Source organism: Canis lupus, chromosome 7 (assembly GCF_048164855.1).
Source record: "Canis lupus baileyi chromosome 7, mCanLup2.hap1, whole genome shotgun sequence".
Taxonomy (NCBI): domain Eukaryota; kingdom Metazoa; phylum Chordata; class Mammalia; order Carnivora; family Canidae; genus Canis; species Canis lupus.
In genome coordinates, this window is record NC_132844.1 from 29044703 (window position 1) to 29058389 (window position 13687).

The following is a 13687-nucleotide window of genomic DNA, read 5'->3' on the forward strand; positions in this document are numbered from 1 at the left end:
TAGTACCTGCCAGTTAGTAAACAATAAATGTCAGTGATCATTCATTACCCTTTCTAATCCATTAGTAGAGATTTTTCTCTCTTCAATATATGGCTAATCCATTTATTTCTCAGTCTTCATGTCCCCATCTTAATAGCATGTTACCACCACCTCTTGCCTGCACTACTGCAGGTCTCCCCACATCCATTTTGTTTCTGAGATCCAGGCTCCACACTGCAAGTAATTTATCTATTACATGAATCATGTTATATCACTTGCCTGTTACCCTATGTCTTCCCATTGCTTCTAAAATAAAGAATAAAAGCCCCAGCATGGTGAAAAGGTTCTGTAGGAGCTGGCCCCTGCCTCCCAACCAGCAAAAATGGGTCAGGTAGTCAGGGACTGTGCCTACTTCACCAATGAATACACAAAGTGGGTATTGGATAAAGAGAGGCTGTCTGCTCTATTTCTTTCAAAGGTAAGCTACTGAGGGTCCAGGGAAGTTGAAAACAAAATCTGCCCAAGCTTACATAGCAAATAAGGTTAGCAGTTATTAGAAGAGCTTTGCTTAGATGATTCTGAACTTCATGGTATTTTTACTATTACTATAACAGAATGAGAACCTTCCATATCACACTGCCAAATTTTAAAGGCAGCAATCAGAATTGAACTGTCAACATTTCTAATTTGAAAGGTTAAAACCATCTAAAATCCTGTAACACCTTTTTGAAAAGAAGCCTTATTTAAATGATACAACTGTCATTAGCTTATTATTGTAAAGTTATTTCTGTATTAATCTTTTTCATATAAGGATCATAAAACAATGGACATTACATTAATAGAATTCAAGCTATAAATTCAGTTAAACTTATATACATTTATTTAGTTGTATGGTCTATATTATATAACTGTTTCAGATTATTTTATAATAAAATATATTTCTGAAAAGAGAAAGAAATGACATGTTTTGGACATTTGGATATATATATCTAATATGATGACTTTTAAAAAATGTACTAAGTACATGGAGACAAAATTAGAGTAATGATTTTTTTAAAGAATCATTCCTTCACTTATACTTTAAAAAAAAAGAAAATACCCTCAGCTTTCAAATATAATAAATTTTAGACATTTCAGTGAAGATAATATCAGTGTGCTTTGGTAAAAGAAAAGGGAAGAACACATATAGTCTGAGAATACAGAAGAGAACCAAAGAGAGAGGAGAGGGTAAAGCATACTTTCAAGTTAATACCCAATTATGAATGTATGTTCCCATTTACCTTAACCTATAACCATCAATAAGTGCCTCTAGATGTTTTCTATATAATAAATACATATTTGAATATGCTAATGAGAGTGCTGAAGTCCTCCCATTTTGAACTAATCTCATTCAAAAAACAGGGATGCCAGGATGTCTCAGCAGTTGGGGGCTCCTGCCTTTGGCTCATGACCCCTGGGATCCGGGGATCGAGTCCTGCATCAGACTCCATGCAAGGAGCATGCTTCTCCTGCTGCCTATGTCTCTACCTCTCTTTCTCAGTGTCTCTCATGAATAAATAAATAAATCTTAAAAAAAAAAAGAACAAAAAACAAAGCAGTTAGCAACTATTTTAGGTTTATTTCTAAGTACATCCTAGAGGCATAAATTAAGGAAATAGAACAAAATCAATTCTCCTAACAGAATCAGTATTATGTATCACATATAAATAATAAACAGGTAGGAACGAAAATAAGAGACTGGTTTTGGTTTATGTAAGATAATCCTGGGATATGTTTAAACTGAACATGGGTCAGGGACATTCTTTTCATATATGAAAAACAATACATTTAAAAAGTTCACTAAAAAAGTTTTTAAGATTGGGACACCTGAATTGCTCAGCGGTTGGGTGCCTGCCTTTGGCCCAGGTTGTGATCTCAGGGTCCTGGGATCAGGTCCCACGTCAGGCTTCCTGCATGGAGCCTGCTTCTCCCTCTGCCTGTGTCTCTGCCTCTCTCTCTCTGTCTCTCTGTCTGTGTCTCTCATGAATAAATAAATAAAATCTTAAAAAAAAAAAGTTTTAAGATTAATACTTGATGGGAAAGGTTATATTAGATGATCCTGATAAAATATTTTGCTAGCTGTAAAAAAATTTTAAAAAGCAACTGAAAAAAAAAAAAAGGGCAACTATACAAACCCAGGATTTAGGTAATGAATCCCAAATAAGAGAAAATTTTAAATCTTTGTTTTTAAAATAGTGCCTAAATTCAATGGAATTATCTATGTGTTTTTTTCCATAGGTGCATCACAGTTGTTTTAAGTATGATACTATGGCCAGAAATTAAAATTACGTAATTCTATTTAAAATTAGAAAGCTGGCATTAAGAATCTGGAAGATTGAATTGAGCAGAAAGATTCTAGGTATCAAGAAGAGCACACACACAAAAATTTAGTGTATATGTGAAAAGGACCAGTACAGTTTAGACTATAAACCCGCTGTCCAGGGATCCGCTAAACCCCAGAGCGGTTTAGCACCTGCCTTTGGCCCAGGGCACGATCCTGGAGACCCGGGATTGAATCCCACGTCGGGCTCCCGGTGCATGGAGCCTGCTTCTCCCTCTGCCTGTGTCTCTGCCTCTCTCTCTCTCTCTCTGTGTGACTATCATAAATAAATAAAATTAAAAATAAATAAATAAATAAAAAATAAACCTGCTATCCAATATGGTAGCCACATGTGGCTACTAAGCTCTTCCAATATGGCTGATCTGGCAAAGGAACTAAATTTTTTTTTAATTAAAGTTCAAAAAAGTAATGTTTTAGTTATGATACAACTTTTACATAGGTTTAGAATAACTTGGTATGTGAATTTAGTTTTTTAAACGTACACTATAAAATTAAATACAGATCAATTATTTCTGATAAAAATTTTGCAATTCAATGCTGTAAATATAAAATGCATGCTGGAATTTTGAAGACTTAGTACAAAAAAGAAATGTAAAATACCTCATTTTTAAAATATTACATCAATTTTATATTGATTATATGCTAAAATAATATATTAGCTATATTGGGCTAAATAAAATATAATTAAATTATTTTCACCTGTTTCTGTTTTTTTTTTTTTTACTTTTTTTTTTTTTAAATTTTTATTTATTTATGATAGTCACAGAGAGAGAGAGAGAGGCAGAGACATAGGCAGAGGGAGAAGCAGGCTCCATGCACCGGGAGCCTGATGTGGGATTCGATCCCGGGTCTCCAGGATCGCACCCTGGGCCAAAGGCAGGCGCTAAACCGCTGGGCCACCCAGGGATCCCTGTTTCTGTTTTTTAATATGGCTACCAGAAAGTTAAAAATTACATATCTTGCTTAATTATATTTTTAGTGGAGGGCTGATATAGACAGCTAAATTGCCAAAAGCCTAAGAGATGGTCTACTGCCACAACAACTGAATCTAAAAAAAAAATTCAATAATATTTAAATGACTATATATAAACTAGTCTGCTTTGAAGAAATACAGTCGGTCTAATACCAAAAATAATAGCAAACCTTACCTTTTTGTCTTCCCATTCTTTGACTGAGTTGCTCTGCCCACTTGTAAATTGCAACACACCTCCAGAGCTGGCAGATAAGAGTGGAGGTTGAACCTTGCTAAGGATCTTTGAGCAGAGCCTGAGTGAATCTGTGAGTTCAGACAAGTGCAATGTCTGGAGATGGCTTGTCAGGGCAGAAATCATCCTGAGCAGCAACTGGGGCAAGTGTTCTGTCTGGATTTCAATGTAAGTCTCCTGAAGATGAAAAATGAAATGACAAAAGTTTATATATATATGTGTATATATATATATATATATATATATACACATATATATCCATAAAATTCTATTATTTCATTTATTTTTAATGTACGTAACACAAAAGAAATAATTTTACTCATCTGTAATACTTTATATGTATCATGCTCTTAATTAACATTGTATGGTCATGTTATTACTGGCTTATAAAATTTCTATTCCCAAATTCTCAATTTAAGTACTTCAAGGTATATATTATAAAATAACCCCAGTTTTATCTGCTATATTACTGAAACTATAACAAAAGTGAATGCAATCAGTTCAAGACAAAACAGGCCAAATATCATACCTGACACAGCACCCTCATACTTCTAGTAGGCTTCAAAATGAGAAAGCAAAGAATGCAGGAGAGAAAAGGAGAAAAGATTTCCAACAGTCTTCATTTAACAGAAAGAATTATTAGTTAAATATAAATGCAGCATTAAACCACTATACATTAACATTTAGGATTTCAGTAACATGCAGTTGTGAAGTATATTCCATGTATTACATAAGACATATATATATCAGAGGACAAAACTTGGAAAAATTCATAGGAAAAAAAAGCTTTGCCAAAAGGGGAAAAAAAAATCAATTTAACATTGAAGAGAAAATTTATTGACAGATGAGGTCTATCTCCAAATGAAATATTTGAACTATGTTATTACGTTTCTTCAATACTTTTTTACCAAAGTGGTCTTACCAAAGAAACTATATCCAACAAAAAATCCACCAGTAAGCAGAAATTCGTTAGCTGTAACTCAGATGACTCACTACTATCTCCAGGCCCAATCTGAAGTCTGGCATGCAATGTTCTCCTAAAAGGACAAAATTCACTTTATTGAGTATACTACCAAGTGGTATGTATATTTATATCATACATACATCACGTTCTTTTTAATGAGAGTCAACACTGGGACACACACATTGATGTCCCTGTGAACATTTCCGTTCCCCTAGAACACTTAACTCTAAGTGAAAAATTTCCAAAGCAATATTCCTAGGCTTATAACTCTCCCTGGAATGCTCACCCTCTTCCAAGTGTTCTGGGTGGCTCTCACTCTTTTGGACTTATTTCCCATGGTTTCCACTACACATATCATCTCTAGTTAAAACGGATTGCTTGTTGCTTGATTTATAACCTTGGGGCTTTTTTTTTAATACCAACTTGTCCTCCTGATTCGCCATCTTCCCTCAAACTCATTCTCTCAAATTCAGAATGCATCCATCCTTCAAGGTCTGAGATCAAAAGGTGTCTCCACCAGGAAACCTCTTCTGACTCATTCCTCCAACAAACATTCACTTTAAATCATATTAGTCCTAGACCATATATTGCCCTACACTCTGAAGACGCAAAGAATATGACAGAGTCCCTAACAAGCAAGAAATAAAACTGTATAGATAAATAAATGTAACAATATGGCAGTGCAGGAATTGATTCTGATGGGAGATTTAAGGGAGTCATAGAAGGGACGCCTGGGTGGCTCAGGAGGTTGAACGTCTGCCTTTGGCTCAAGACAAGATCCCACGGTCCTGGGATCGTGTCCTGCATCGGGCTCCCTGCGAGGAGCCTGCTTCTCTCTCTGCCTGTGTCTCTGCCTCTCTCTCTGTCTCTAATGAATAAATAAATAAAATCTTAAAAAAAAAAAAAAAAGAAAGGAAAGCTATTGATCTCCCAGATGAGCTAAGGGGAAGAATGTTTTAGAAGAAATAGCACAAATGAAGACTCAGCAGCAGGAGTGAAGGTTCAGTCAATCGATGTGTGTTCAGGGAATAGTACAGAAGGGCAAAGAAGAATGGATGAGTGTTTGTGAAGGTGGAAACCCAGGGCTAGGTGGCAAAAAGATACTCATTATTCTTCAACATTCCTACTACATTTTAATATATTAAGGCATCTGTAACCTTTTTTAAAAAGTCTGTTTATTTATTTATTTATGAGAAAGAGAGAGCACCAGCACAAGCGGGGGGGGGGGGGGGGAGAGCAGAGGGAGAGGGAGAAGCAGACTATCTGCTGAGCAAGGAGCTTGACCTGGGCTTGATCCCAGGACCCTGTGATCATGACCTGGGCCTATGGCAGATGCTTCAATGACTAAGCCACCCAGGAGCCCCAACATATCTGTAACTTTTAATTTAATTCTAAGAATAAGCATGTGCATGTTTCACTTGTTCCCATTATAAGGTATTTGAAGACAGGGGCTGTCTATATTCCCAGGTGCTCATTATCTGTTGAATGAGTAAGCAAACAACTTTCTAAACCATTAAAGGGATTAATGTTTCATATTTTTAAAAGACTTCTAATTCCAAGATTGTACATGCTTACTTTTTGACTACATGCTCCCAGGGCTTGAGAGGTTAATCTGGTTCTGAGAGGATTTTGTCTAGAATCCACAGATTCATTCCACTCAGGTTCACAGTATTCTTGGGTTTTCAGAGTTTTTATACTTTATGTCCTAAGAGGTAGAGGGCTTTTATCACTCACCAGTGACAAAATGGGCAAGCTCTAGGAGTTTAAAAACACAAGAATCTCCTAGGAATTTTTTGTTATTAAAAGTGGGAATCATTTTGGTAAAGTATACTGAGGCAGCAGCCACAAATTTGTTATTTTCTTAACAATGAAGAAAAACTGGATTACTATAAACTGGAGAGAGAAAATCTTTCAGCTATGTTGGTGACTAAATACCTTGTTTTCTAAACTCCTTTTCAACTTCAAAAGCATATGATCAATGGTTCTAAGTGACACGACAGAGCCAGATTATGGCTACTAAATAATTAATAGTTGTCAGTAGTAGTAGAATATATAAAAGAACATTCTTTTCGTTAGACTCAAAAACTTAAAATTGGCTTTGGATGCTACTAAATTAAAATGAATGAAACAGTTTAACATACCTACAACATTCTTCAAACCAACGTGCAACGTAATCCCACATATAGTAAGGCTCAAAGGAATTAAAAAGAAGGTTGGCAGTTTTAATCAGCTCTGCTGTTTTCTTATTTTCCCTTAATTTACTAAAAAAGGAAAAGAGAAACAAACAAAAACTAAGAAATATTAACATTTATTTTTTCAGAATTAAATTTGAGTACAATGTTGTTAGGACAGTACATATTCCTAGGTATTTGCTAGAACATTTGCTAGTGAGAAAATTGCAACAAATAATTTTTATATACTGACACTCTATTACTTTGTATGTGGTTACTTTTCCAAAGTCAGGTTTTCATAACTCAAATGTATGGATCAAGATCAGAAATGAGCCTTCGAGAAGAAAAAATAGCTGTGCTTCCAGCAAAAGAACAAGTTATTTTTGAACCCTGAGGACCTGTTATTTGGCACTACATTCTTTTATTTTCCTTGAAAATTATTATTCTTAGCTGAAAAACAAAATAATACCATAAATTGCCATTATTACTAAAATTCCATCAGGGAAAAAAAAAACTTATTTCAAGGGGGGGTCCTCTGGCCTATTAACCACCCACTTTCCTATCATCTCCTGCCACCTTTCCTAACAGCTAAAACAGTTGTTTTTATTTATAGTGCGGTACTGTCAATAGCACAAAAGACTCACTGAGTATGCTATGGGGCAATATAGATTATCAGGCAGTGTAAAGAATGAAATCGGGTACCAGGGTAGTCAATATTAACTTCTCAAACAAAAAGTACAGGGATATTTATCAGAAATCAGAAACTGTCCTAAAATGTTTTATTTATTTTTTCTTTTTTTAAAAATTTTTTTTCCTAAAATGTTTTAATATGTAAAATTGTGTTTTAGGAAAGCCCAGGTTATCTCCAAAGCCTCACTGAAGAGACACAAATGGAATGCAAATTATGTAAAAGGAACTATAGTCTTGAAACCTTTGTTATAATGACAGATGAGACTTTATGGTTATGACATTGTCAACATGAATCTACCACCGAGTTAGAGAAAAGGATATGCTAATATTCCATGACTTTTCCCAGGCATTAAAAAAATACATATTTGTATATATACCTGAAAGAAGAAATAACCACAACTTGAAAAAAAAAATGTTGAAATAACACCTGGTGCCCTTTGATTCATTTAACTCCAAGTTCAATCTTTTTCTGAACTGTGATTTGGTCTCCTGAGTGTGTTGAGTAACCAAGAGGCACAACCCCACCCAAACAACCAGGCCCAGTACCAAGCAAGGTACAATTTCCATTACTAACTGGCATGTGGCAGTTAATCTCCTTTGAGTTTGGAAAGTGTGAATAAACTCCCTGGAATCTTTATCTTCATATTAACTGTTAAAACTTAGTATTCTAATGAGTTAGATTGAGAACCAACCCTGGAACGTGGTGGTTCTACTATAAAATGCCTACTTCAAAGATCAGCACAGTTAATCATGAAAGTTCATATTGCCAAAATACAGTAGTATTCAAAATCAGATACTCAGGAACACAAATTTCATAGAGCAGTGTCTACTTCATGAATATTAATAAATAAGGACATTTTTGTATCCATGCTTAGTTTTTTGGTAATCCACCTGCTTAACTGAGCATGATCCTTGCTGAAGGGTGGTTCCATTTGAAGATCCAATTCTGCTTTGCATTGAGAATATAATGTTCTAAATACTTCAATTAGGACATCTTCCAGAATTACAGGTCCTAAAATTAATATACATATTAAAGACAATAATTAATTAGCATTGACAAATCAGGATTATTTACAAATTGGCCTGATTACAGGATGCTTTAAAACAACTATTTTGAAAAAAATAATTTTTTCTAGAAGCTACATTAAACTTCACATTTTGATCTGAACAAATGTTTATTTAACAGATTGACATTCTAAAAATTATAGAATCAAGCAAGTGTGTTTGGCAGTTAATAGCAACATCCTTGGAAAAGTTATTTAACTTCTCTGAGTTTTGGTTTCCTTGCCTAGAATGAGGATGATACCAAAATTACAGGGCTGTTACAGGGTTAGGAAAAATTATTTATAAGGTTGGTAGCATAGTTCCCAGAATATATTAAGTATTCAATAAATACTTTTATTACTACTGATATTATTTTAAATGATTTGAAAAAAACTTGGCTACAACAGATGCCAATCTCCTTAAAAAAATTTCTGAGCTTCATCTATTATCGCACAACAGCTAAAAATAAATTATCAAAGCCATCAATACAACTTGTTTTTATATTTAAAATTTTGCATTTTTAAGAGTTGGTGAGAAGACATGCATATTTGCTAAAACATCTGCATATAATTTAATAAAACTACACATTTTATATTTCATTTTATTGTTTCTAATATTTTTGGTTTTTCTTAATTTCTGTCTCAGGTGCCATAATGAACTTCCTAATAGACCTAATATCCGAGAAATATACAGTGGAGAAAGGGAGAACACACAAAACAAAGGGGACATGGGGAATTAAGCTGAGAGAGAGAACCTAGATATCTTTTGCTCAAGTACTTGAATTTTGTGAACTATAAGACAGACAGTCATGACAGATCATAGATGCTTCAGTTAATCAGGATTAAGAAGAGCTTAGATATTATCTTTAAAATGCCTCTTCCGTTACATACATACATTACATACATAGTACAAGGTAAAATATGAGAACAAATGGGTTGGGTATATACATTTGTATCTTCTTAACGTTCTAGAGTTAAGAAATTGTTGAGAACCTGTATTTGAAGGCCACCTCAAAAACAGCAATTTCTCTATGTCATGACTTTGTCTTACTTTTATTATGAGGCAGTACAAAACAACCACACATGATCTTACGCCCTAGGACAGTATATATTACCTAGCTCAGGTTTGTCAAGTAAACTGATTAAAATACGAAAAGGTTTTAGATCCTGCATTAAAGTGCTCTCTTCTCCAAATCCATTCACTTGTAAGATCCCCACCATTGCCTTTAAAAAAGAAAAAGGATATTAGTCATTTAAATAAACAGATGCAAATACTTTTTTCTTAAGGAAAAAATTAAATACGACCATATGTAATAGAGATTTAGATCTATTGCTTTTCTGTGCTCGCTTTGGCAGCACATATACATCTATTGCTTTTCTTAAGTTCTTTCACTGAAGTTAGGTTTTTTCCTCTGCTAAGGGGGAAAAAAGTTATATTCATCCATCTTGAGAAAAAAAAAGAGTGCTTACATTTCTCTAGAAAAAAAAGTGGAAAAGTTAAAAAAATCTAGAAAAATTCATGAGTTACTTTAACTTTTTGCCTAAAAGATAAAAATGTTTCTATTTAATATAACAGCATCATCAACAGGTCTCATCAACATACAGGTACTGTATGGCATAGTACCATGACAGCATCTGCTACTATGCAATTGTCTTCCCACTGGTAACTCAAAACTGAATTCCTATAACCTCACTCACTTAAAAATGCTTCAGAAACCATGTATTTCCTGTTTGAGTTACCTTGAATATCTCATAATTAAAATAAAAATAATAAAAAATAAAACTATGGCTCATTTTAACTTTCCCATTACAACAGTAATTTTACCACATTTAGATTCCTTTTGCAACCCAAATTTCCAAGAGGCTTCAGAGGAAATAACGCAGGTCCTAGCTCATTTTTGGAAGATCTCCAATTCATAGGGCAGAGAGGTGAGAAGCTGAAACTATGTATTAATAAAGTCATAACAAAGTAAAAAAAATCTCTGTACTTAATTGGAAGTAAATCTAAAGATTACTTACCCATTTTATTGTAATCATTTGCTTGTTATAGTCATTGTTAGGATATTTGTGAGCCTTGTTTCCACCCTTCCATGACAAACTAATTCTTTTTTTTTTTTTTTTAAAGATTTTATTTATTTATTCATAAGAGACACAGAGAGAGGCAGAGACGTAGGCAGAGGGAGAAGCAGGCTCCATGCAGGGAACCCAATGTGGGACTGGATCCTGGGACTCCAGGATCACACCCTGAGCTGAAGGCAGGGGCTTAACTGCTGAGCCACCCAGGTGTCCAGACATACTAATTCAATTAAGACAGGAACTTACATTTGTTGAGTAACTCACTGATCAGGGAGTAACCAAAAAATAAAGTGAAAGCGTTTATTACCTGCACCAACAATTCTTTTGAAAAGGTAGTGAAATAGTAAGTGGCATGTTCTTCAGGATTACTGTGTCTTGTGCTTCTGGGTCCTATGATAGCACCGTTGTTATCAAAACCTCCATGGAAACAAACAGCAAAATAAATTAAAATGGAATTCTCAAAACTGTTGTTCACTAAAGACCAAAACAACAAATATCTCAAAAACAGCACCAAACACTTACCAATTAGTAGCCCAATCAATGTCAGCAAGAGAGATCATTTTAGATAGTTTAATAAAGGGAAACCAATTCAATATGTAAGTGAGTATCATAGTATTCCAGCATTATCCTGCCTTTTTTTTATTTTTTTTTTTAATCTTACAAACAGTGAAATAGCTGAAGAGTCAGAAAATCCAAGTTAAGATATATTGTATCTTTTCACTCTGGACAGTAAGGAGTTGTGAAGACAGGCCAAACACTCACAAAAAGTATGGAAGAACAAAGAACTTACTGCTTGAGTGGGAGATTGTTAAGGAGCCATGTGTGGGACAGTAGTAATAGTTCTGATTCTTTTGATGACTTCAAAGTTTTGAAAATTATGTTATTACTTTGGTTATTAATTTATCTTGCTTTGTCTACATATTCACAGTATAAAAGCCTCAACTTATAAGTGGAAAAAAATCTTGTCAAAGAAAACACAACTTATGGGTTAAAATAGCCTCTCTTAAGAAGATTTTGAAATTTCTTCAAATAATAGAAAATACCATTTATATTTTTTTATTGTCTATTCAAGCAAAGTATTAGTTTCTTTACTTAGGACATACACATAACTTGATAATATTTATGTATGGGGAATTTCTATCTTTCCTCAGCTAGGACAATACACACCAAACACCTACCAAGAAGCCATGCATAAAGTCTTCGGTTCAGGGACATATCCCTCCTCAATACCACATGAAGGGCTGCTGACAAGATCCTGATCATATCTGGTCGAGTGGCCTGAAAAAGTGAGAAATGTAGTTGTACTTAATCACATATAAAAACACATTCCTTTTTTTCCTCTTTAAAAAAATACTACCTTGCAATAAACTTAGAACGTTAGAGCTTATGAGGTAGTTTTATTTAAGATTCATTTGACTTTTTGAACACAGGAATGATTACTTCCATTTTATTGATTCAGAAACAGTAAGAAAAGGAAGCACAGCTATTTAGCTGCATAACTCAATTATTTCAATCTCCAGTTTAAAGTTCTTTAACCTATCCAATATTAGTAAGATTTGAAATAAAACAAACAAGAAAATGGAGCAAAATGGAAAAGATTCAAGAAAATCACATGCATTTAGTCTTTCATATTCATAGTGGTGTCAACTGGTAGTAATTACATTAGAAGTTCACTATCTTCATCAATTATAAGTCTTTCATTTCTTGACCTCTTAAAAATTTTTATCTTGTAGTATTTCAAACAGATAGTAAAATACAGAAGGCAATATAATGAATGCTTTTGTACCCATATCCAGCTTTAACACATCTTATTTTTCATTTTACTCCAGCTCTTTTATAAAGAGAAAATTCATTTTTTTCTTTGCCTTTCCTAATAGCCTTAATTAGATGTTCAAAAAGTGATTTCCTAATCAAGGTCTGGTTTTAGCTAAAAGAGATAAGGTTAAAAGAAAGATAAAAGGAAAGCAGCTAATTCAATAGCTGTTAATTTTAAGAATATTACTAGATAGCTACTTAATAATAGTATTTTGGAATCTGAGCATTAGAAGGTAATGTGGAGGGATGCCTGGGTGGCTCAATGGTTGAGAGTCTGCCTTTGGCCCAGGGCGTGATCCCAGAGTTCTGGGATCAAGTCCCACAACGAGCTTCCTACATGAAGCCTGCTTCTCCTTCTGCCTATGTCTCTGCCTCTCTCTCTCTCTGTGTCTCATGAATAAATAAAATCTTAAAAAAAAAAAAAAAAAAAAAAAAGCTAATGTGGAAATCAACTAGTCTAAGAATCACTCTAGAATAAAAAACCAGAGCCTCACAGGGCCTAAGTACTTCATCAAATTCAAATTCAAGTACCTGGTTAGTGCCTCACCTGAATACAGAGAAGTGATTTTTTTTTTTTTTTTTTTTTTTCTAGAATAGACTTCTTAATCATAGACTTGTCAACTTTTCACTCTTTGGTCCTTGACAGTACTGGAAAAGGATTCACTCAGCTTATTTGTTTTAAAGGAATGTTAGAGAAATAATGGAGATGTTACAGAACACAGATCATCAATAGCTGAAAAATTATGGTCACTCATCTGAACATGAATGCCTTTTAGTCATCTAAGCAAGTCTTAAAGTGTGGTCCCTGAACTTCTGGGGATTTCTAAAACCCTTTCAGTAGTCCCCAAGGTAAAAACTATACCCACAACAATACCAAGATGTTATCTGCCTTTTGAAATGTGTTGACATTTGCTCTGATCAAGCAATAATGAGTAAAACTGCCAGCACCCTAGCAGGAACAAAAGCAGTACAGCAGTGGCATCTACTGTACTTGTAGTCATGGTATTTTTTACTGCCATGTACTACTTCAGCAAAATTAACAACAACAAAAAAAAGCCAGTTTCACTTAAAAATGCTGTTGATGAAGCAGAAAAAGTTTATTTTATTAAACACTAGCCCCTGAGCACAAGTCTTTTAATATTCTGTGTAATGAAATGGGGAATATACACAAAACACTTCTGACATATACTGATGTATATATGATAGATGTCTTGAGGAAAAACACCTGTTTACCTGTTTGAATTGTGAGATGTACTACCAGTATTTTTTTTTTTTTTTTTTTACTGATTACCATCTTTGCCTGAAAGAGGGACTGATACAAACTATGATTACTCAGGTTTCAACACCTGACAGATATTTTCTCA

The 13687-nt window shown here is 34.1% G+C and overlaps 1 protein-coding gene across 11 annotated transcripts in view; it reads right to left on the bottom strand.

Annotated features, from left to right (window-relative positions):
* DOP1A (DOP1 leucine zipper like protein A) overlaps positions 1-13687 on the bottom strand; it is a 108337-nt gene that overhangs the window by 40672 nt on the left and 53978 nt on the right. For 4 of the 11 annotated variants that reach the window (XM_072832210.1, XM_072832205.1, XM_072832206.1 and 1 more), the window contains 8 exons: positions 11687-11786; positions 10816-10925; positions 9548-9656; positions 8281-8401; positions 6670-6789; positions 4487-4601; positions 4094-4123; positions 3508-3741 (listed from right to left, as the gene is read on the bottom strand). In XM_072832210.1, coding sequence (XP_072688311.1) covers positions 3508-3741; positions 4094-4123; positions 4487-4601; positions 6670-6789; positions 8281-8401; positions 9548-9656; positions 10816-10925; positions 11687-11786 — 939 coding nt within the window. The remainder of the gene's footprint in view (positions 1-3507; positions 3742-4093; positions 4124-4486; positions 4602-6669; positions 6790-8280; positions 8402-9547; positions 9657-10815; positions 10926-11686; positions 11787-13687) is intronic. The other 7 variants (XM_072832212.1, XM_072832208.1, XM_072832209.1 and 4 more) reach the window with 2 other exon arrangements.